General features: G+C 45.1%; 1 protein-coding gene across 3 annotated transcripts in view; it reads right to left on the bottom strand.

Annotated features, from left to right (window-relative positions):
• Positions 1-22813, bottom strand: part of KCNIP3 (potassium voltage-gated channel interacting protein 3) — a 783111-nt gene that overhangs the window by 429291 nt on the left and 331007 nt on the right. Inside the window, exon 1 of one of the 3 annotated variants that reach the window (XM_086943325.1) lies at positions 19872-20774. The exons of the other annotated variants lie outside the window; for them this stretch is intronic. Coding sequence (XP_086799451.1) covers positions 19872-19974 — 103 coding nt within the window. The 5' untranslated portion in view covers positions 19975-20774. Of the gene's footprint in view, positions 1-19871; positions 20775-22813 lie in introns of those variants that run through there. 3 annotated transcript variants of the gene reach the window in all.

Here is a 22813-nt window from a genome sequence, read left to right as displayed (position 1 = left end):
TCACCTTTTCCAAAACAGATCTTCTCAGCAGCCAGTCTTTGACAACTACTTTTCAAGAAGCCTTCTTTGATTGTGGTTTATCACAGCTTTATATTCATATAGTGAAGCAGCAGAACAGAGCAGGGGGCTCTGGAAGTGTTCTTTTAGGGATTCTTCACTTCTACGCCATCTGTTACATGGTTCAGTCAGTATTTGCACTGTACCAGATGTAATACTCCGACAGTGCGGAGGTTATTTAGAAGGAAGTACGATCCTGAGCTGGGATTACTTCTGCAAGTCCTTGCAAACTCCACAAATTGCAGAAATGGTGGCCTGTTAGTTCTAGAATGCCGAAGTCTCTGCATTTGCTAATTGAAAGCATTACAGCAACTGCATATTGCAGAGACAGGAGCCGAAGTACTGGAAAATATGGCACAACATGAGACATTTTAGAAGCATGTAATGGTCAATGGAACAAATTTCTGCTTCCTCTAATGCCTGCAACTTCCACTACAAAATGGAAGTCAACCACCCACCTTCCCCTTTGTGAATATTTGTAGACTTACATTGGTAGTCTGTAGCCTTTCAATGGTTTGTGTCCATGGAGTGATTACAAACCATTGATACATTCGCAATTTGCAAGTATTTTGGGAATGCCTCTTATCGCTTCCTTTGTCTTACAATGTACAAGAAGTTACAGTGATGAGTGATGCAAATTGAAAACTCCTTTCTGTGGTCTGACTTGACAGCGAAGCTGTTGCCAATTACGTGAGGTGTTGGAGGAATGACCTATTCTGAGTGGCAATTGCTTACTCACAAGGGGTCTTGGGTAAATAGAGCCCAAAAGGAGCCAGCTCTCACATCGCGGAGTGCCAACAAGTAGTTACAGGGACAGGACATGGACGCGGTCCTTGTGACATCCCTCTGACAAACTGGGCAACAAGCAGCCCATGGGCTCCTTCAAGATTCGGGGCCTTGGGCACTTCTGTAGAATTGTATGTCGAGGTCACCTGGGTAAGAAAAGGGTGGGAGTAAGAATACTGGAACCCAAGATAAAACAAGCACTGGCAAAGCAGATCCATACATATTGTAATGTGCCAAAGCGTGCAATTACAGGCATTCCCAAATGTTGTTTTTTTTACACGTGATACATGCATGCATGTTGTTTATCACATTCAAACCTGCCCTTCTCACCTTGCTCCTGCTAGGGGAAAAAAACAGTAGCAACAAGGATTGTGTTCTGTATAGAATGTATATAGGAGATAAAGAACTGAATGTGACAAACTGTTTTCAAATGGAAAATATTCCCTTTTGTCTTCCAATGGAATCACTTCCAGAAAAACCCGAGGATACACTATGGGGCCAATTACATGAGGTGAGAAAAAAGACATCTTTATGTGCAGCCTGAGTCCACTCTTTATATTTAGACCCATTCTGTTCTTTTTCCAAAACATTAAACATTGAAAATAAAGATACATAAAGCAGCTTTTAGTCAACTAGTTTCATCCATTGGTCTGTTAAATTGTACATCACATTTTGCTTTATGCCAGTTATGTGGTCTCGCTGGGCATTTTGCCAATGACAAAAAATGTCCAGCCCGTAATCAAAAATGTTCAGGATGTGGGATTGAAGGGTATTTTCAGAAGTATGTAGAAGAAACATTACGAATTATAGGAAGATATCAAAAAAGAAACTAGAAGATAATTCCACCTTTTTGTCACAACATACTGATAATGAAGATGCCAACGTGTGTGTGTTGAGTGTGGGTTCAGAAGAGGACTCAAGCTCAATTTCACAAGACACTGATGATAAAAATACCAACGTGTGTGTGTTGGGTGTGGGTTCGGACTCTGAAGTCTTGAGTGTTCTTAGTGAGAAAAAGAAACTCAATGTGAAATATCTATGGGAGGGGTGTCTATTATTATTACTGATGATTCAGGTTCACTGTATGCCATAGTGAATGAAAAAGTGTTGGAAGAGAAATTCATGCCAGTTTTGGGAAACAAATTAGAGTCACCAGATATTGCTCCAAAAAGCGTTATGGGTGATCCATCATTCTCATTGGTTATAAAAAATGGATGTTTATTTTTAAAAACTGAGGTTGAATGTAAATTATACGCTGCCAAGTCTGGCCTTTGGTGTTGATGTGGTGGGACCAGTGGAAACTTGAAATCATTTTGAATTCCAATAGTGCCGATCCTATTATGGTAGTTCAAAGTAATGAGGATGAGAAAAAGATATTAGAAGAATTTGATCGAGTATTTTCAGGCACCAAAGGTGAACTTAAGGGGTTCCAGCACAGGATAAATATATGGTTTAAATCGGTTTATTCATTTTAAAGGTAGTATACAACAATCCTCTACAACCATCGGCCGGTGGACATGTAGGGGCCAAAACAGGTTAACAATCAAGGAGATCTGGGGTGTGGGTGAGGGTGGAGTCTAAGGGAGAAATATAGGGTCCATACAGGGCGAGTCAGTGAGTGTGCCCAATAGATCACTGCAATGCCAGCAAGCACCATTGCTGCCTCTCTTCCACTGGGCAACTCTTGCTGGAGTATGGTACCAATAATGGGCAATTTTGAGAAACATCTCCTTGCTGGAGGAATTGCAGGCAGAGGCACATGCACGGTGGAGGATGTCATTTTAGTGGTAAATGTGCATCCACATTCCTCTTCCCAGCATGGCTGTGCAGGCGATTTAGCAGGGGTGGAAGGTGTGTTAACAGCACCACAGAGATCCGAAAGTAGGTGTTTGTCAGATGTGTGGGTAAGGAGCCATTTCTCAAAGGGAGTAAGATGCCTACTAGCCTGAGGGAGAATCAGCGGGTGCGTGACCCAGTGATGGATCACCGTGCGTTGCCAGGAGTCCTCAGGTGGAAGACCATATGCAGCTTGGAATTGTGGTAAGTTCATCCTAATCAAAGAAGTTGCCTATTCTCTTGCAATTGACCTCTTGCCAGTGGAGAAACGCAGAGCCCATCAGTTCTGGAGGGAAGTCTGGATTCCCTATGGTAGGTGTTTGGGGGGATACTGGGGTAGATAGCTTCTTTGTGAGTTGTACCTAATCCCACAACCCCCTTGTACTAGGAGAACCGGCGATGTATAAGGACCAGCTGGTCAGTGGTTTTGCAGTAGCCAGGACACTTTCCACAAATGGATACCTGCCACAGCCTGGTCCACGAAGCACCAATGCTTTTTCCTGGTAGGATCTCAACTACCTCAACACTGATTATTTTCTCTCTATTCCTTGCATTAATATAAATGTTATTGCTTGCTTATATGTATGTTAAGTACCTATACCACTTGATCCGCATCTGAAGAATGTTATAATATTTATTCGTTTTTCCATTACGGTTACAATCATTCTAGTTGAAAAGGGATTTCTTAGGATTAGGGTTTCTCCCTTATATTTCTGCATCGTACTGGCAATCAAACCATCTGGAACGCGGGTATTGCCATTCCGCCCTATCGAGGTAGGTTTCCTGAAAAAGGCATATGTTTCACTTTGCATCCCTGAGAAAGGATAGAAGTGTCATTCACTTCGCCGGAGCATTAAGGCCATATAGATTCAAGCTAAAGACAGTAAACATTAGGGATTGTGTGTCGGAGTGAATTGGAAGACGGCTAGTGTCCTGGTTGGAATTGTACACTGTGTGGGAAAGACACTGTATGATGGGGCATATGGAATAAGTGTGGTACTATTGGAGAGCAAACAGCAAAAGAGAAAAAAGAGGTGAAACAGTAAACAATACAGTTAACAAGTTACCCGCCTGGGAACAGGGTGCACCAACTGTTGTGGTTCAATGCCATCAGCGCCAGCTCGCATCAGTTCTCCCATTTGGCGTATTGAAGTGAGGGAACTCCACCGCCAGGAACAAGGCAAAGACGGAGCCAGAACAAACTGACCCCAGATATGTTGCGGAGTTAGGATCATGGCAGCAATTGCAATGAAGAGGAGTCGTGTCTACCACTGATCCCTTGGACCCCTTGTGGTCACTATCCGATGCACTATCACAGCATTGTAGCTGACGTATCAAGGCTACTCTTTCTTTCTGGCTTTCTTTCTCCATGTAAAGAAAAAACAGTGGTCCTCGACTATCGATCAAGAAACAGACATTACATGAAACACATTTTTTGATTCTGAAAATGCAAATTAAATCAGCATACTTTGAATTGAAGTAGGAAAACGGGGGAGATATATATCTTGTCTCAATTAGTTCTATATGCATTGAATGAAAAAGAAATAGTACCCTAGTATGTCAATACAAGCAATAAATTGTCACCACACTCTGGAAATGTACTTCAAAAGAAATTGACATATTTATTTACAATTACCAATAAAACAATAGTTAACAGAGGACGGCGCAAGGACTATTAGATATAGTCAGTGAAAAGATAGAAGGTGCTCAAGTGATTAGAAAAAGAGAGGAAAAAATCAGGTAGATAATTTAGCTATTTACAATAGAAACAAAGCGGGCAACCTTCCGCTATTGTTGTGTGCCTGTCCGCACAATTTATTTTGAAGGGTAAGGCCAGGGAGGGGACGTTATTGGTACAGGCACATTGATGATAAAAGCGTCGACGTTTCGACCCTGATGCTCATGGGAAATTTGGGCCTCGGCGGCGGGTCTTCCTCAGGACGGGGGGGGGGGGGGGGGGGGGAGTGGAAAACACTGGCTTGGCCGTTGTCCAATAAATGATCTGGATCGGACACCAATAGGGCTGGTCAATTGGGTATTCAATTCAAGTTTCCAGGGTATGAGTCACCTGTGGAGTCTATTGTCTTGGGAATTGATTCACCAATTGGATTAGTCTGTGCTTTATTGTGATACCCAGTAATGGAAGTGATAGGGCAGTCCAACCGGTGCCCCCTCGGGCAATCCGGTGGCTTGGAAGAAGTTTCGCCTCTATCTTGCGTTGTAAATATTTGGATCACCTGAATTCTGATAATGTGTGCCTCGGTGACCACGGGCAGTATCTAGCGCAAACAGCGTCTAGCGCGAGGAGCAGTGGCTTCGGCTCTGCAGAGTACAGCGGTCGGTCTCGGCCGAGACCGACCGCTGTACTCTGCAGAGCCGAAGCCACTGCTCCTCGCGCTAGACGCTGTTTGCGCTAGATACTGCCCGTGGTCACCGAGGCACACATTATCGGAATTCAGGTGATCCAAATATTTACAACCCAAGATAGAGGCGAAACTTCTTCCAAGCCACCGGATTGCCCGAGGGGGCACCGGTAGGACTGCCCTATCACTTCCATTACTGGGTATCACAATAAAGCACAGACTAATCCAATTGGTGAATCAATTCCCAAGACAATAGACTCCACAGGTGACTCATACCCTGGAAACTTGAATTGAATACCCAATTGACCAGCCCTATTGGTGTCCGATCCAGATCATTTATTGGACAACGGCCAAGCCAGTGTTTTCCACTACCCCCCCCCCCCCCCCACGTCCTGAGGAAGACCCGCCGCCGAGGCCCAAATTTCCCATGAGCATCAGGGTCGAAACGTCAACGCTTTTATCATCAATGTGCCTGTACCAATAACGTCCCCTCCCTGGCCTTACCCTTCAAAATAAATTGTGCGGACAGGCACACAACAATAGCGGAAGGTTGCCCGCTTTGTTTCTATTGTAAATAGCTAAATTATCTACCTGATTTTTTCCTCTCTCTTTCTATTCACTTGAGCACCTTCTATCTTTTCACTGACTATATCTAATAGTCCTTGCGCCGTCCTCTGTTAACTATTGTTTTATTGGTAATTGTAAATAAATATGTCAATTTCTTTTGAAGTACATTTCCAGAGTGTGGTGACAATTTATTGCTTGTATTGACATACTAGGGTACTATTTCTTTTTCATTCAATACATATAGAACTAATTGAGACAAGATATATATCTCCCCCGTTTTCCTACTTAAATTCAAAGTATGCTGATTTAATTTGCATTTTCAGAATCAAAAAATGTGTTTCATGTAATGTCTGTTTCTTGATCGATAGTCGAGGACCAATGTTTTTTCTTTAACTGATTTATACCCAGGTCCTTTGACTCTATGGGTGACACCCCATTGATTTAATGGTTTCTTTCTCCATGGGCTTGCAAACCAGTTTCTTAGATAGGTGAGAGGAGCGGCGCATCCCTGTCAGCGGAGTGGTGGGCTATTGTACCGATGATTGGGCGGGCAGTTCCTCTGAAAAGGTAGCCATGGTGAGTAAGGAGCGGGCCACCTCAAGTGTCTGAATGCTTTGAGTTTTTTTGCCCCAGACAAGTTGAAGTGAGAAGAGGTGGTCTCATTTGTATTTGATACTTTTATCCCTGAGGAGGTTGGTCAGCATCCAGCAATGCAGTTCGAGAGTGATAGGTGAAAGGTCTTGGTACAGCCAGATCTTAAGGCCTTCGAAGTCTATAGCATTCTTATCCCGAACCGCAGACATGATAGTCTCCTTTTCCTTGTCATAGTGCAGGCAGGTGAGAATGTCTTTTGGTTGACCTAGAGAGCGGGCGGACACCCCGCTGTATATGTGCGATCAATGAGGATTGTCTGATCAACAAGTTCTGTTGCCACACAGCAAATAGGCGTATGACAAAGTCCTCCAGCTGCCCGGATTCCGCCTGCAATTGGACTCCCCGTATGCGTATGTCGGAACGTCTGAATCTGTTCTCAAGATTCTCTAGCTGGTAGCGGAGTTCCGAGTTCTTTTTCTGTAGGTTTATGAGTTCCCACTGGTGACCTTCCAACTCTTCCTCACAAGATGTTGTCTTTTGCTCCAGAGAGTGGACCCGTTGGTCCAATTCTGCCAGGTTCCACCTGATATCCTAGACAACAGCCACAATACCATTCTAGAGGGCAGCGAAATTGTCTTGGAGGGTTCTGAATAAGGCTCTAAGAATTCTCTTGTGACTGGTGTGGCTTCAGTCCGAGATCCTGATGCCGGGACCTCCACAGGGGTGGGTTCAGTCACGTGTCTCCCCTTCCTGGTCCACTCTCCTCGGCGGTGGCTTGGCAAACACATCCTTGAGGGTGGCCAACTTTTTGCAGTTTAATTGGTAAGACCTAGCAAAACCTTTGAACAAGTACGTCACTTAAGAGAGAGGGGTGGCGCGGCCCCAGGAGAAGGGCCCGCTTGGGTGAATAGTGCATCCCTTGCAGAGAACAAGGCACCCAGACCAGGCATTGAGATCAGGAGGTTCCGACATAGACGTCCATTGATCAGGAGATCCCCAGTGTTGCCAATCTCAACTCTGGCTTCCGGGTGCCTGGGGTCACCATCAAGAGTCCAGCGTATATTCCAGAGTGGTCTGGTCTCCACCAAAATGCAGGTGCTGGTGCCTGCTCTATAGAAAATCAGTGGCACCAGGCTAAAGAAGACCAGGCCAGATAGAGAATGAGGAGCGCATATACAGTGAGGGGATGCCTGAATGGTGTCTGGCACCTCAGCCTGCGGCATCTGGGCCCCTGGGGTCCTAGAGCTACCATGCAGGGCCACCCCAGTCCCAGCTGAGGCAGAGCTTCAGTCCTCAGCAAACATGTTGGCAGGTGCAGTCCCACTATGTAGGTGAGGGTATTGGGCCAGGCATGTCAGACCGGGCAGGCTGCAAGGATAAACACCAAGGGCAGGCGTTGATCTGGCTGGCATTAGGCCCCCAGTTTATGGCAGCTGCCAGTTTATTGGCCCAAGAGCACTCCGTGGGATACTTTGTGGCAGGGAGCAGCAGGCTGGGCATTTGTGTGGAGCCCCCCCCTGCAGAGTGGGGGATGGAGCCTGTTCCAGTGGCCCTGTGACCGCACAAAACTACTCCAAGTAGGAGTGGGGGCATCTTCCAACCATTCTACAGATGCCACGCATCTCTGTCTGTCAGGCTGCCGGGGGTCGAATGGGTGCCCCCCTCAGCCCACCCGGCCTCCTCTCTCTCTGCACGTCAGTACGACCACACCGGTGCCAGGCAATACGGCCTAAGTCCCTGCAGCCGGCAGGTCCAGCGGAGCCCATAGAGCAGAGAACTCTGCAGTGAAGTGATTGGGGCAGGTCCACATCTCCACTCACCTGGTCAGATGGCTGCCTTGCTGGCCATGGGCCCTCCAGTCACCAGGGGCCAGAATTAGGTCTCTGTTGTGGCCGCCATTTTTGTTGCGCAGCCGTTTGCAGGATCACTTCGCCACTGACTCCGGTATGGTCCCAGTCGGCCAATGAAGGTCAGACCCCCCCCAGGGATTGACGACCCAGTAGTTGTGGAGTTCAGGGCAGCCCAGACTCCGGGCCAATGCTAATGTCAGGCGGTGGAGCTCCGCTAGGAAGGTTCTACATGGGCGCCATTTTGGACACCTCTCGCTACAGGATAATTTTAATAGATGATGCAGTTCCATGTGTCCACAAGGCTAGAAATATCCCAATGACAATTAGAGAAGAAGTTTTGAAAGAATTAAACAAGCTACAAGAAACTGGCACAATAGAGTCAGTGAAATCTTCAGATTGGGTAGCTCCAGTAGCTCCATTAGTTATAGCATCACAAGCTAAAGCGAACTTAGATTATGCGTTGACCTAAGAGATATGAATAAGAAAATTCTAGTGGACCACTTTCCGCTACCCAGAATTAATGAAATGTCGACAACATAGGATATTCAATGGTTTACGACTATAGATTTAACTGTTGCAGACCATCAGTTACCCTTACATCCTGAGAGCCACTGGTTAACAGTATTCATTACATACTTTGGTTGCTTTCAGTTTGTCAGGGTACCTTTTGGTTTAGCATCGGCAGAGCCGATGTTCCAACGTTTAATGCTCAAATTGTTTAAGAGTGAAAAAAATGTGATGTTCTTCCAGGGTGATATCCTGGTAATGGGAAAAATGAGAGAGGAGCATGATTCCAAACATAGACCAGTGCTAAAAAACCAGCAAGATAAAGGGTTAACTGCAGAGTATGTGAAGTGCATATTTGCGAGAAGACCAGTAACCTATTTGAGTCATGAAATAGGTGGAATTGGGGTTGAACCAAAAACGTCTTTAGTTGAAGCAATAAAAAGTGCTTCCACCCATCAAACAAAGATGAGATGAGAACATTTTTGGGGATGGCAGAATTGTATTCCAAGTTTGTAATTAATTTTCCAACTAAAACGTTTCTTATCAGACATTTATTGAAAGCAAATGTGATTTCCTGTGGACAAAGGAATGTCAAGAAGCATTTCAAGAAATTAAATATTTAATTTGTTGTGCACTGGCACTATAGAGTTTTGACCCCAAGTTAAGGTCAGTGGTAAGGATGTAAGTTAGCTGCAAGGGTCAGGGTGCAGTGTTAATGCATTTGGATGGCAATAGTAACTAACACAATATAGCATTTTTCTTCAAGATCTCTGACCCTACAGAAGAGAAATATGCTGTAATCAAAAGAGGAACTGGCATGTGAGTGGGGTTTGAAACATTTTAGGGCTTACATAAAGGGATCAAAAGTTATTGTTCGAACTGATCACAAACCCTTAACAATGTACTAACAACTAAGGGTTTGTTGAATGCTTCTCAACGTTTAACCCGTATGTCAATAAAGTTGCTAGATTATAACTACAAGGGGTGCTATCTGCCAGGAGTACAAAATACAGAAGTGAGTAGAATGCCTCTTTCCGTGAAAATTATGCCACATGATGATTTGGAGAAATGCTGTGTGGCTTAAATTAATGAGTGTGTGGATGGCATAAGAGAACAGGAGTGGAAGAAGGCGATGGATGAGGATTAAGTTTTACAAGAAATCAAAGAGTGGCTACAGAATGGTTGACCCTCCAAGAAGGATGTTGGAGAAGAGCTACAAGTGCACTAGAAGTTAAGACATGAACTTTCCATGCAAAAACACAGGATACTACATTGTGGTAGAGTAATCACCCTGAAACGTCTCAGACAAAAAGTGTTACATTTATGTAATCAGGGACATTTAGGGATATCCAAAATGAAAAACGGGGTCAAGTACTTGTAATGGTTGACTGGTTTAGATTTAGCTATAGAAAGGAAGGTTAGAGAATGCATGTTATGTAACAATTCTGAAAAGTCACTGGTCACAATGAAGCCTCCCCTATGTCCCTTAAAATTAAGGGTGTACGGTACACTTTGCGCCGCCAGCGGAGTTTGCGGCACTCCGTGCTCCTCTTAGAGTACGTAGTTTGGCCAAAAATCTCCGCCAACCACTGACAGAGCAGAGTTTAACGAACCCCTACATTCATGCAGTTTTCTGTGCGTGCTTCCAGCCCTCCTAAATACCTCTCAATCATGTATTGCGTGCTGTAGATGCTTTGGGGTTTCGATGGACACTTCCTCACAACTTTGAACTCCTAAGCTGTTTGCCCATAAAAAAGTAGTTGAGAAAAAAGTGCATTATCCTCCGACCGGGACTACAGGGCAACAATTATAGTTGTTAATGTTTTGGCCAATCGGTGCGGTCTCTCCTTGAGACTGCAATACCTGTAGCCAATGAGAGTTAGCTTTGTGTGAGACAATCAAAAACACACACCCGCTCAACTGAAGAGCAAAAAAACCCAAAAAACATTAGAAAACTGCGTTGGGTTGGGCAGGCAGGGAGTGATGCAGCCCACGGGAAGTGACACAGGGGTTTGAACCTTTTAGAATTAGCAACTGGAGAGGAGGTGGTATTGTTGTTACCGCAGGTGGGAGTCGCAGCCATTGTTAATTTGTTTCGGACTAAAGGAAGAGTCTGCGGTATAGGTGCGGTAGGAGATACATGGAAAGTGGCTGAGTCAGACCATAGTACCCCACTATCTACAGACCTATATTTGCCACTTTAGAAAGTTTAAGGCCTACTCGTTCAATGCAGCAGATGCGCCTGTATTATTGAGTAGATACGAAGGAGAGTGAAAGGGGGCGGGGGGAAACCCACACATGGAAATGACTCGCAGTGAGGGATTGCGCTCTGGGTTTTTCTGTAAGGAAGAGGAGAAACAAAACATTTGGGAACGGCATGCAAGGTAGTCACACGATCAAGCCCTGAATCATTTCAACCTGAACTTAGTTCCATTTAAAATATCAATAAACTTGTAGTATACATACACTATAAGATGTGTCTCATGTTGGTCTTAATTGGCCCATATTCATTGAAATTAGTACAGACTCAAACTTCACAATGCAACCCCAGTGGCAGGGTGAATAATTTACTACCATTTTAAAGGACCGTGTGCGCAGCTCTTAATTACACAGCATGATGCGAACAATGCATAACCTCTGGTTAGTCAGGGCCGTAGCGAGTGTATGGCCGCCAACTGCATTTCTTCCACCGGCCATACCAAATGTCTTCAATAAAATGAACGTTGTTGTTGTTGTTGCTGAGTGTTCGTGTTCTGTTTTAGGATTAACAAAGTGGGCCTTTCATCTTCCCATGTCCGTTGCGTTCAGCTGCTGCTGCTACTGATCACTGATAGGGTGGGTGGGCATTCTGGGTGCTGCTATGACACAGGGCCTACATCCCCTAGGGGTCTCTTTGGGGTAACAAATACCGTTTTCATCAAGCTCTGTTATTTTAGAGTAGTGTAAATATTTGCCCCCTTGCACTTGTTTCATAAGTAGAGCAGAGTGGAACTTCGCGGAATTCCACTGAGTTGTTATGTAATTCTGCGTAGTGCAACTCCGCTAGCTCTGCCCACCCTTACTTGGTCGAAGACCTGGTTGTTCGAGCAGTAGCAGATCCCCCCCCCGACCCCCCCCCCCCCCAGCGCCTTGAGACCCTCTGGGTAAGTAGTGCGCTATATAAATGCAATGATTGATTGATTGATTGATTCTTAAAATGAGCAGAGATGCCTTGGGAGAGAACAAATTTGAACATTTTGGGTCTGGTTCAAGATGTAAATTTGTCTAAGTACATTATTGTGTTAATTGACCACTTTGCAACATGGGCAGATATAAAAATGGTGTCTAGGGTAGATGCCCAGGTTATAATCAAATTTAGGGATACCCATTTTTAAGAGGAGGGCTTCCCCGAGTGATTCTGACTGACAATAGGCCTCCATTCTCTTCTGAGGTGTTCAAGACGTATTTGAGGAGGAATAGGATTGTACATAACATTACATATCTATATCATCCTGCTGGGAATGGAGCAATGGAGCGCTTTAATAGAGTGCTAAAATTACACTTTACGGTTAAAGAGACAAATTTGTGTTGGGCCAAGACAGTGTAGAGAACTGTGTAGGCCTATATGGTGTCACCTTGTAAGTCTGCTTTTTTCCACCCATTCGACATTATGAGAGGCATGATTCCTGTTATGGAAGACAATGCTGAATGGATGTCTAGATCTAAAGTTAGTAAATGGATACCTACAGTAGTGAAGGAGAATTTGTGTAAGGCTCAGAAGGAATGTAAAGATTATTTTGACAGGAAAAACAAATGCAAATATGTAAATACACAAGTTAGAGACTGTGTAAGAATTAAGAGATCATGAGTATGTATAAAAAATCAAAGCGCAGTATTTATCCCCTTTAAAAGTTGTTAAAGTGCTGTGAAACTCAGTCCAACTAAGTGATGGTAAAGTGTGGCATTTAAGTTGTGTTGCTTTTTATAAGGTCAATATGAATATGTGGTAATCACGCCACACTGGTATGATGTAAACCAAGTAGGTTTATTCAGAAGTAAGTTAACAGGTGGTAAAAGTCTTGTAGATGGTAATTCACAGCCCCACCAGGAGCAGTCTGCTAGCTGCTCAGCCTCTCTGACCAACTGTCACACCTCATCCAGTCACCCAGGCATTCTAGTGAAGGTCCACTCACCAACATTCCATACAGAGGACACACACACAGGCTGGAGTGAAGAAACATAGGGAATGAAACATCATGTGAGAATACTACATACCTCTTCCCTAATGGCACGAAGAAAGAGCGAATGCATAACTATGAACATGCACTATAGGCATAAATGTACATTATACATAAATAGTCCACATCCCAAAAATGAAGAGAACATCATGGAGAGGAAATGAACAATTTAAAACAGAGTCAAAAGCCCAGACCCAGGGATGACGGGAACACCGCACCACGCGAGGGAAAGGAACCCAAGACAAGAAGGAAAAGATGGCTACTCAATACAATATAACCATCCCCCTTCTCAAATACATAAAATAAATATAGGTCAAAATGTAATGTTGAATAAAGGGACTGAATCCCAAAATCCTGCCCCCACCATTAACAGGGGACAACGTTTGTGTTCTCTGTGAGGAGAATCAAGTCATGTGGACAAAAGGGACTACCTAATGTTCTGCTCCAAACTAAAATAAGGAACACCAATGCAATGTCATATGAACTCCCGTGTAGGAAGACAAGTAATGTGGACAGAGGGGACTTATACACAAAGTAAAACCCTAAGTCCTGCCCCCACTATAAACAAGGGACAACAATGTAAGTGTGGCACAAGGTGTCTTACGCACTTCATGTGGAGTAAAGGGACACATAACCCTCAGTCCTGTGCCCAGCATCAACAACGGACAACAATAAGCAAGTGCGGCACAAGGTGACTTACGCATGTAGGGGCAACCAAAGCCCTTGAGCCAACCCTCATGTAAGGGTACAAAACTTCACCCAAAAACCCAAACAACAGTATGTGAGTGCAGCACAAGGTGTCTTACGCACACAGGACTTACACCAGCAACAAATGATAAAGACAATCAAAACCCTAGAGTCAACCCTCTTGTAAGAGTACAGAAAACTCAACCTAAAATTAAGCAACATCATGAGAGTGCAGCACAAAGTGTCTTACGCACACAGGTCTTACACCTGCAACAAATGATAAAGGTAATCAAAACCCTCAAGCCAACCCTCATGTAAGGGTACAAAAAAACTCAAGCAAAAAAACAAACAACATCATGAGAGTGCAGCACAAGGTGTCTTACACACACAGGAATTACGCCTGCAAGAAAAGATAAGGGTAAACAAAACCCTGGAGTCAATCCCATCCTCGTCGCCAAAATTAATGTGGTAATCACGCCACGCTGGTATGATGTAAACCAAGTAGGTTTATTCAGAAGTAAGTTAACAGGTGGTAAAAGTCTTGTAGATGGTAATTCACAGCCCCACCAGGAGCAGCCTGCTAGCTGCTCAGCCTCTCTGACCAACTGTCACACCTCATCCAGTCACCCAGGCATTCTAGTGAAAGTCCACTCACCAACATTCCATACAGAGGACACACACACAGGCTGAGCAGCTAGAGTGAAGAAACATAAGGAATGAAACATCATGTGAGAATACTACAGAATATTACCAAAGATCTTGAGAGTGTTGCTCAGTCGAATCAGTAAGACTGGCTTCTGGATGAGGATAATTCACAGAGGCCGGATGAGGAGGTGGAAAATGAGAACTAAGAAATAGATTGTGACATGGAAGCATTGGATATGAATAAGGCTGATGGAGGTTACTAAGTGTGGAACAGTGTGCTAGAAATGAGTAACCTTTATCATCCACGTCAGGGTCAGAGAAGGGGGAACAACATATTAGGAGCAAACAACGCTTATCCTCTACGTCAGGGGTTGAGAAGTTGAGTAGATTGGGAAGAAGAATAAAAATACCCGTGAAATTGAAAGACTGTTTGTGGTAAAGTATGATATTACCTTTAACTTTATCTACATTGCGACATAAGTATTATGATTGCACAGTGTTTAGACGAAGTCATCTAGTAACAATTATCGATTTGAATGTGTCATGTATATAGAAAGTTCTAGGATTTAAGTATTTATTTTATTTGTGTTTTTGTTGTTATTATTGGAGAGGGGGTATGTTGTAATGGAGGTGTGTAGCAATAGAATACAAGTTAAAAGCATGCCCCTCATAGGCTACATTAATGTTAATATCATATGTCATTAGCTGTATTGTGATGTCATATGGAATGTTGAATTGAGGTAATGAACATGAGAGGCTGTAAGAGGAGCAGTTAACTACTCTCGCTCTGGGTTTTTCTGGGGCCTGTTTTGGAAGAATAAACTACTCTTCAGACCCATTTATTCAAAAAGTCTTAACTACACACTCCATGACATGGTCCAAACCATACAATGCACATTATATACCATGATACAATATACGATGATCCCAAATGGGAGTCATGATACCATTCACATGTATTAAGAGATCACTATATTTTGCGACTACCACTTCACTCTCTCACACAGAACAACGCACCACATTGATGTCAAATAGCTAGCAGCTAGGCAGCTTTACACCTTGTAATGCATTATGTCTGACTGAACTAAGCTCTCACATTTCAGTGGTCAACTGAAAAGGCCACCACATCAGCAGTAAGAGGCTAAGAAATTGTTGAATTATGCAACACACATACACAGGCTTACACAGAGTAAATGTTGATAAGTAACCACAGAAGACACAGATACATATTAACTCAGAGATACTAATATATACAGAGATACATAGAGATATCTACATATGCAGTACACACAATCTCCGGCCAGAACACTGATCCCCTCTGAAACCCATACCGATGCAAACTCACACAAAAACACGTGGTTGCCATGATGCTAGAGATGACATTGGGGATTCTCCAACTACTTCCACACAGAACTATACACATGGCCCACACAGGCAAATGCTAATAAATGCCCAGAGACAGACATTCACACAAAGACAAACTTACTACATTGGAAACACTATGATGACTGCTCCCTATGACCCCAAATACACAGATGCAAACACTTAGGCCCTCATTACGAGACGACTGAAATTTGGTTCGGGTATCCATGCATCAAATTCTAGCTCCTCTGGCTTTTTGTCCTGGACCAGGAAGAACTGCATGGACTGTGAAATACTGGATACTTTTCTGTGTCTTTTGCCCATTTTAGAGAAATATCTTGACATTTTCTGCCTGTGCTCGTCCGGTGGAAAATGTCAGTGAGAGAGCAGGTGTGGGGCAGGAGCTAGGATAGAGGTGAAGTGGGTTGGTGCCAGGATTCTATCTGCCATGGGTAGCAATGCCTGCTCCCTCAGTGCTGTTGAAGTGGTCGTGCAGTAGCAGAGGTGTGTTGCTGGCTGGTGCCTGCAGCCCCATTAGCAATAAAAACAGGGTTGGTGTTTCAGAGTATAAATAAAAGCTAGTTGCCTGGAAGCAGTAACCAGCATACATAGCTGAAAGCGAAAGAGCACAAAACCTGCCAGTAGTGTCTCCTGGGTGCGGTAGAGACACTTTCTCCCACAATGCCCAGCCTACAAAGACATCATGGACATTTTCAAGTTTTCTGAGGTTTGTTATTGTTATCTGAGGTTTGTATAGCGCCAAATCACCGTCAGGTCTCTAGGCGCTCATGACAGAAGCAGTAACCACAACTGAGTAGGTAGACAGGAGGTATAGGTATAACAACATTACTCAAATGTAACAGAAAGCTTCCTAAACAAGAGTGTTTTCAATGACTTCCTAAGGTGAAGAAGATTTACTTCTTTGCGGAGGGACTCCGGTAGTTTGTTCCACATCTGTGGGACTTGGACAGAAAAAGATCTCCCACCCTTGGTTGCCATTTTGAAACGCGGGCAAGACAACAATTGGGAGTTGGAAGACCTCAGTGTTCGTTTGGGATTATAGACCTCAAGCCGCTCTTTTATATAGGCAGGCGTGTGCCCATAGATTGCCTTATGGGCAATGCATAAACTTTTAAATTCCACCCTTTGCTTTATGGGAAGCCAATGTAGCCTGCGCAGTTATGGGGAGGCATGGGTCTGTCTAGGTAATCTAAAGATCAGTCGCGCTGCATCATTCAAAGTTACCTGCAGGCGGTTGATCAGAATTTTTGGCAAGCCTAGATAGAGCGCGTTCCCATAATCAATCCTTGAAATCATTGTCGCCGAGACAATGGTCCGGAGCATATTTAGGTAAAGTAGGGGAACTAGCTTGCGTAGCTGCCTAATTAGGTTAGTACAGGTCCCAACAACAGAAGATATCTGGCTAGCCATTGTCAGCTCATGGTCGATCTTAATACCAAGGCTTTTTACATTGGGGCATGGTTTTGGGGTGGGGCCAAAACAAATCACTCCAGGGCGAGGCAGTAGTTGAAACCACCAGAACCTCAGTTTTTTTGGGATTTATTTTCAGAAAATTTGCCGTCATCCAGCTAACCGTATATCTAAGTATGTTCTGGGCCTGGGTCTGTGCAAATGCCGTGTTGTCAATACTCAGTAACAACTGAGTATCATCAGCATAGTTAAAAATTCTGCAGCCCATGCTTGCCAGGGAGTCTATCAGTGGTTGTAGATAAAGATTGAATAAGAGTAGTGACAATGCAGAGCCCTGCGGGACTCCGCACTCAGGAACACCCACCTCAGATATACAATCCCCTAATTGAATTCTCTGGGTCCTCCCCGACAGACAGGATTTTAGCCATTGATATGCTAGATCAAGTATAAAAGGAAATCTGTGTTGCTAAAACTGAAGAAAGATGTCTCGTACCACGAGACCCTTCAAAAACAGTGGAGTGGGCGGCAAATATGCCCGTGCACCTCACTAAAAGAGACACCGGGAGCAAACAGCCTGTTCTCAAGGCTACGCAACGAACACTGCCTGTTAGACAGGGTTGTGGAGAGCTTCCCTTTACTTTACTAATACTCGTGGGGCTTGTTATGACAACAAAATTCCTTGCATTCTGTTGTACACACGTCGACACCCCTGGATGTATATACATACACACACGGAGCCTTCTCCCTGGTTTGTGATCAGAATTGGTTGCCTAGTCTGTTCATTACATGCTGCAGAAGGCAAGTCCCCAGCTCTCACCACTGCACCCTCCACAGACGTCACTGTCTCTGGTGCTGAAGAAGGGAAGGTGTTTATCTGTAGCAGCCCCTGTAAAAAGTCTAGTCATCTGCTTTGATAGCCCCAAATGCATTTCTGGGCACAGAGACGGCCCGCATAAGCCTCCACTACCCCACACGGCCCCAAGCACGTATCCCCGGGGAGCTGAAAAATAAGGTAATGCTTTCAGGGCTGTAGGGAACCCCACCCCAGACAGCCCTCCAAGTACCACCGAGGGAGCAGCACAGAATTTCGTTTTCAAACGTACAGCGTTGTCTACTGTAGAAAATAGTTCTCATGGGACCTGCGTCACACCCTGGAGACTTTGAATGTTGCTGAAGTCTTTCATAACTGCCAACAAAACATGCCCAACAGTGGAAACACTGTCGGTACTTACATTTTTTTTGTTCATGTTCAAAAAACGAAATACTTGGGGGCAGAGGGGTTAGAGAAGAGGGGAGATCGTCCTTCCGCCCCCAACGTCGGTGGCGCCCTCTCGGCCAGGGTGAGACTCGCAGGGCACCATATGAGGCTGGCACATTAAAATGTCCGAGGGATGTTTATTTTATTGCTATAAATTGTCTATTTCTGGTTGATAGTAACCGCATTAACATCACACACGCATATATTGTTCGCCTACCCGCAAACACCCGCTGTCTCCGACTTTCGTACTGGAGATATATGTTACACCTCCAGACACACAGCATAGAAATGAGCCCTCTTCCCTGACGCCCCCACACACGGGCACATCGACACCCCTGCACCCCGGTGCTTAAGTGAAGATAGGGAACCACCGCAGTCAGCATCGCAGAGAAAGGTGAGCTCCGACCTTGACGACCTTCCAGCCCCAGCTACATAACGCTCCTCCGCTCCCGGTACTCTTGCAAACCCTGCCTCTGAGGCGAGAATGCGGTGAGCGTCCAGCAGTCACGGGATAGAGCAGAGCCCCTGGTCCGTAAACACGACGCTCTCTTTGATGCTGAAACGCGCCATCACCACCTGCAGTTGAGCCCCCTACCACAGTTATCTCCACATAGACAGACCAGTGCACACAGGCACACGCAACACACGCACTTTCTGACTCTAGTGAAAATATGGGGCCCCTTCAGCTGTCACATTAGAGAACTATGCCCAGACAAACACGTGCACGCACGAACACACACACAGCTGAAACTCACTCTGGTGCTGAAATGCTGTGCCCTCAAGGGCTCACTATTAAGAGAACTGGGCTCTCTTCCTTAGCATCCCCTCCACATCGGTCGCTGTCCCTGGCCATGGTCCTGAAGTGAACCATCACTGCATAATGCGAGCCCTACGCCCTAACACACAGCAACACTGTTCCAGACTCTTATGCGGAGGCAAGAATACGAGCACAAGGGCCACTCCCGCCCTGACACACTCCGCTGGCTATGAAGTGCGCCGAGCCCTGTGCTATGATACAGAACGCGTCAGCTCTCCCCACCGAGAGCCGATCCCTCTGCCCCCATACAGACCGCTTCCGCGCTTCCACCCATCAATAGCGAGAGCCGTGCCCTCTGCCCTTGCACACGCTCAGACACACCCACACCGCTGTCATCGACTTTGGTGCCAAAGTGAAGGCAAGGAGACTCTGAAGCTTTCACCACGAAGTTAACGGCATCTTATACAACACGAAAAGTTGTCTCTGTCATGTTGAGTTTTCCAACAAATACTTTGTACCGTTAGTGCGTTGTGATGGCCCAACTTTAGACTACTGTACGCCAAGGTCTTAAGAACGTAGTTATTTTGTTAAATGTGTGTTATTTAGCACTCTGCACCACACAACAATCTTCCAATTACCACAGATTTGTTCCTTGGTTCCTGCATTGATGTATAATAAATATAACTTAACTCAATGCAAGAAATTTGCTTTAGTTAAAACATGTTTCATCTTATCCCAGGTGCAGGATGATGCATGCTGGTGGGACATGTATAGAGGGGAGTGCCTGGGGATGCAATGTCCTGGGGCAGCACCCCTTCCTTCCTTTACGGCCACAGGGAACACGCTTCCTGAACACAGGACATTTTGGGGAAGTGGGCGGACTTAAAGGAGAAGGTGTTTGCCTGACTGGGGTCTTCTCAGCTCCCCATGGCTTCATGCAAAGCATTAAATTACCTTCCATGGACATGGGCTCCAAAATCCCAAACTGTTTGAGGACGGCGAAGAAGAGGACAATGACCACAGCCACCGCACAGAGTTCCATGCCCTGGATCCCCATGGTCGGCCAGCGTCCCTCGGGGTGCGGGTTTGCACGACGGACATGCGAGTCACCCCACTCTGCTATCGGGGGACAAAGATTCTGGCTTGTTCTTGGAATTAAGTGGAGAGAGGGACTAATCTTCCCAAATTACCAGGAGTTGGAGTCCCATCCCCTGAGGCCCCTTCTTGATCCTGGAGGTCGCTGGCTCGCAGATTAAGGCTCCCATAGGAATATGAGACTTGTGCGGACTTCCACGCTACCTCGTCTGCGAAGGCTCCCAGAGGAAATGAAGAGGACTCTGCCAACCTCCACTCTGTTCAGTATGGCTCGAACTTTTCACAGTAGGATGGATTTATCGGTTTATAGAAAGGGGAGCAAACCACAATTGGATCCCCACAGCAGGGAGAGCTCCATAAGTTTGGTGCAATAAACTTTTCCAGGCGAGTTCAAGTCATGGTGGCCACTGGGCGGGCTCTGTCGCGGTGCCTTCCACATTCACGACCTGTACCGAAGCTTCCGGGCTCTTTGGATGGACAAAGGCGCACAGCTGGGTGCAGCATCAGCCCAGCACTGTGGCAGTACAGGGGCCGACTCCTGCAGCTGCAGACTCGGTAGGGTCATCAGGAGGCTCGGAGGGCAACCCCTGTGTCCTGCAAAGCTGGGCTCCAGGAATCACTTCTCATGGTCCTCCCAGCCCGCCCTCTGCTGCATCACGGGCTGCAAGAACTACTACAGGCTTCAATTCCCCCTTGAGAGCAGGAGGGGAGGGGTGCCGGAGGCAGAAGTGCTCTCAGCATCCCTCCCTCTGACTCTCACTCACTCTGCCCGTCCCATACTCTCCATCCCTTGCTACAAAAATACCGGCTGCATTGATTAGGAGAAGAGTTTCCATAACAACAGCAGGGATGCTGGACCCAGAGAGAAACTCGAGCAGCCGCCTGTGCTGATGGTTTCAAAAAGTGGTTTGAGGTTTTGTTTTTTTCTTCTCTTCATAGCATGTGAGGTAATCAGAGTGTCTGAGGGGAAGGTGACACTAGAATGGGAGCTCAGCGGAGGGGAGACGAGGGAGAGAGCTGACGGAGTACGGAAGAGAGCTGAAGGAGTAGGGGAGAGAGAGAGATCGAAGGGCTGAGGGAAAGTAGGTAGTAGGCACGTGGAAGAGAGAAGAGATACAGGACCTTTTGCCCACACTAAGAAGGGCCAGCATGCACATAAGAAATTAAAAGGAACTACGAGGGAATGAGTGGGTGAGAGACAAAAAGGATGAGAAGAAAAGGAAGTAAGGGTCTAAGGCGTAAACTCCCAAGAAAAAAGGGATGGCAGCAAGACAGCAGAGTAGGGCTGTATTTGAGAGGGTGCGTTGGAGAGTGGTACGGTGAGTGCAGAGGCTAGGCAAATTTATAATTTTAGATGGATTATTGCTGTTTGCAAGGAATTAAGATATCCAAAACTTATTTTAAATGGCAGATAATGCACCAAGTGACACTAATAAATACATCTACCTCTGAAAGCCTGACTCAAAATGCTTCCATGAGCGCCAACTAAAATGGCTTATCCTTTCTGTCCTTGACTATAAAGTCTATATGCCACCTTGGATCCACAGTTCAGGCTTCAATTAGAACCACTAGTACGATCCCCTACTTAACAATCCTCCAAGACTGGTCTTCTCCTCATACCCTAAGTTTAATCTTCTAAATGGGTGAATGCTTACTAATCCTAAGTGTAAATCTCCACACAGAAATGGTGAATAGCAAAATATTGGAGAATTATACCTAGGTGTAGGAGTAAGTATACACATGAGTAAATATACACATGTATATTTTACCTCTGTGAATCAGGCCCACAGTCCTGAAATACCATTGGTGATCCAAGTAAATTGGGTAGGTAGTCAAGTGTAACCACATAAGTGAGCACAGTACATGGCCTTATGTTTGGCACATCTGGTGCAGCTTACAAATAAAGAGGGTTTACATTTTTTTGGTTGGTTGGTACTTCGGGCGTTTATTAGTTTGGTATATGTAAGGTTTGAAGGGGTATGCAGAGTTGGTTTTATGTCTTACCAGAGCATGTAAGGTGTCTAATCTAATTTGTTGTCTGCATGTGATGGTGTATGCTTCGTGAATATCTGTTTGGTTGATGAGAGTATGAGAGATTAGTATGGCTTGCAAAAATCATTGTACAAGCTTAGTTGGGTGTTGCAACGATTGGCGAATGTGGCCGCTAGTCGATTTGATATGAGACGTGGACTGGGTGCCTTGGTTATTTAGTGAACATTTGTGATGTGCAATTGGTTAGTTGTTGCTAAAGTAGATGTCTACCCATTGAATGTTAATGTGCTTACTGAAAACGGTTTACACCTTTGGTTTTGTTTGACATAGTGCGTAATGTATAGAAGGTTTTGCATGGTTACCACTTATGTGGCTGGTGTGCTTAGTTGTTTTTTTGTCTAGTGTGCTGATTTTTTATTATGTTGACTGATTGTTGTTTGGGGCGTTTTTTTTTAAGTTATGTTTTTTTCCATAGATGGGATGTTGGTTGCTTGTGTTGCTTGGCTATTGTGCAAACTGTTTGGGTGTAGTTTGCCTGTTTATTTGATATACAGGTTACATTTTTTGTTTAGGGTTTTTTGTTTGTAAGTCAGTTTTACAGCTGGTAGGAGGTTGGTTAGGCTGTTATATGTTTAAAACCCTGGTTCAGCAATGTGGATGTTGATTTGTTTTATTATTTGACTCTTACTCTGGTTTATGTTTTTGGTTTGATGGATGTTCAGGTCAGTCGGTCTGCTGGGTAACTCCTGGTCATGTGTTGATGCCCTGCGTTTTTGCCCTAATGCAATAAAACCAAACCCGTAATACTG

This window comes from Lissotriton vulgaris, chromosome 11 (genome assembly GCF_964263255.1).
Source record: "Lissotriton vulgaris chromosome 11, aLisVul1.2, whole genome shotgun sequence".
Classification (NCBI taxonomy): Eukaryota; Metazoa; Chordata; class Amphibia; order Caudata; family Salamandridae; genus Lissotriton; species Lissotriton vulgaris.
Note: the sequence above shows the minus strand (reverse complement) of the source record. Positions and strands in the feature narration are given on the sequence as shown.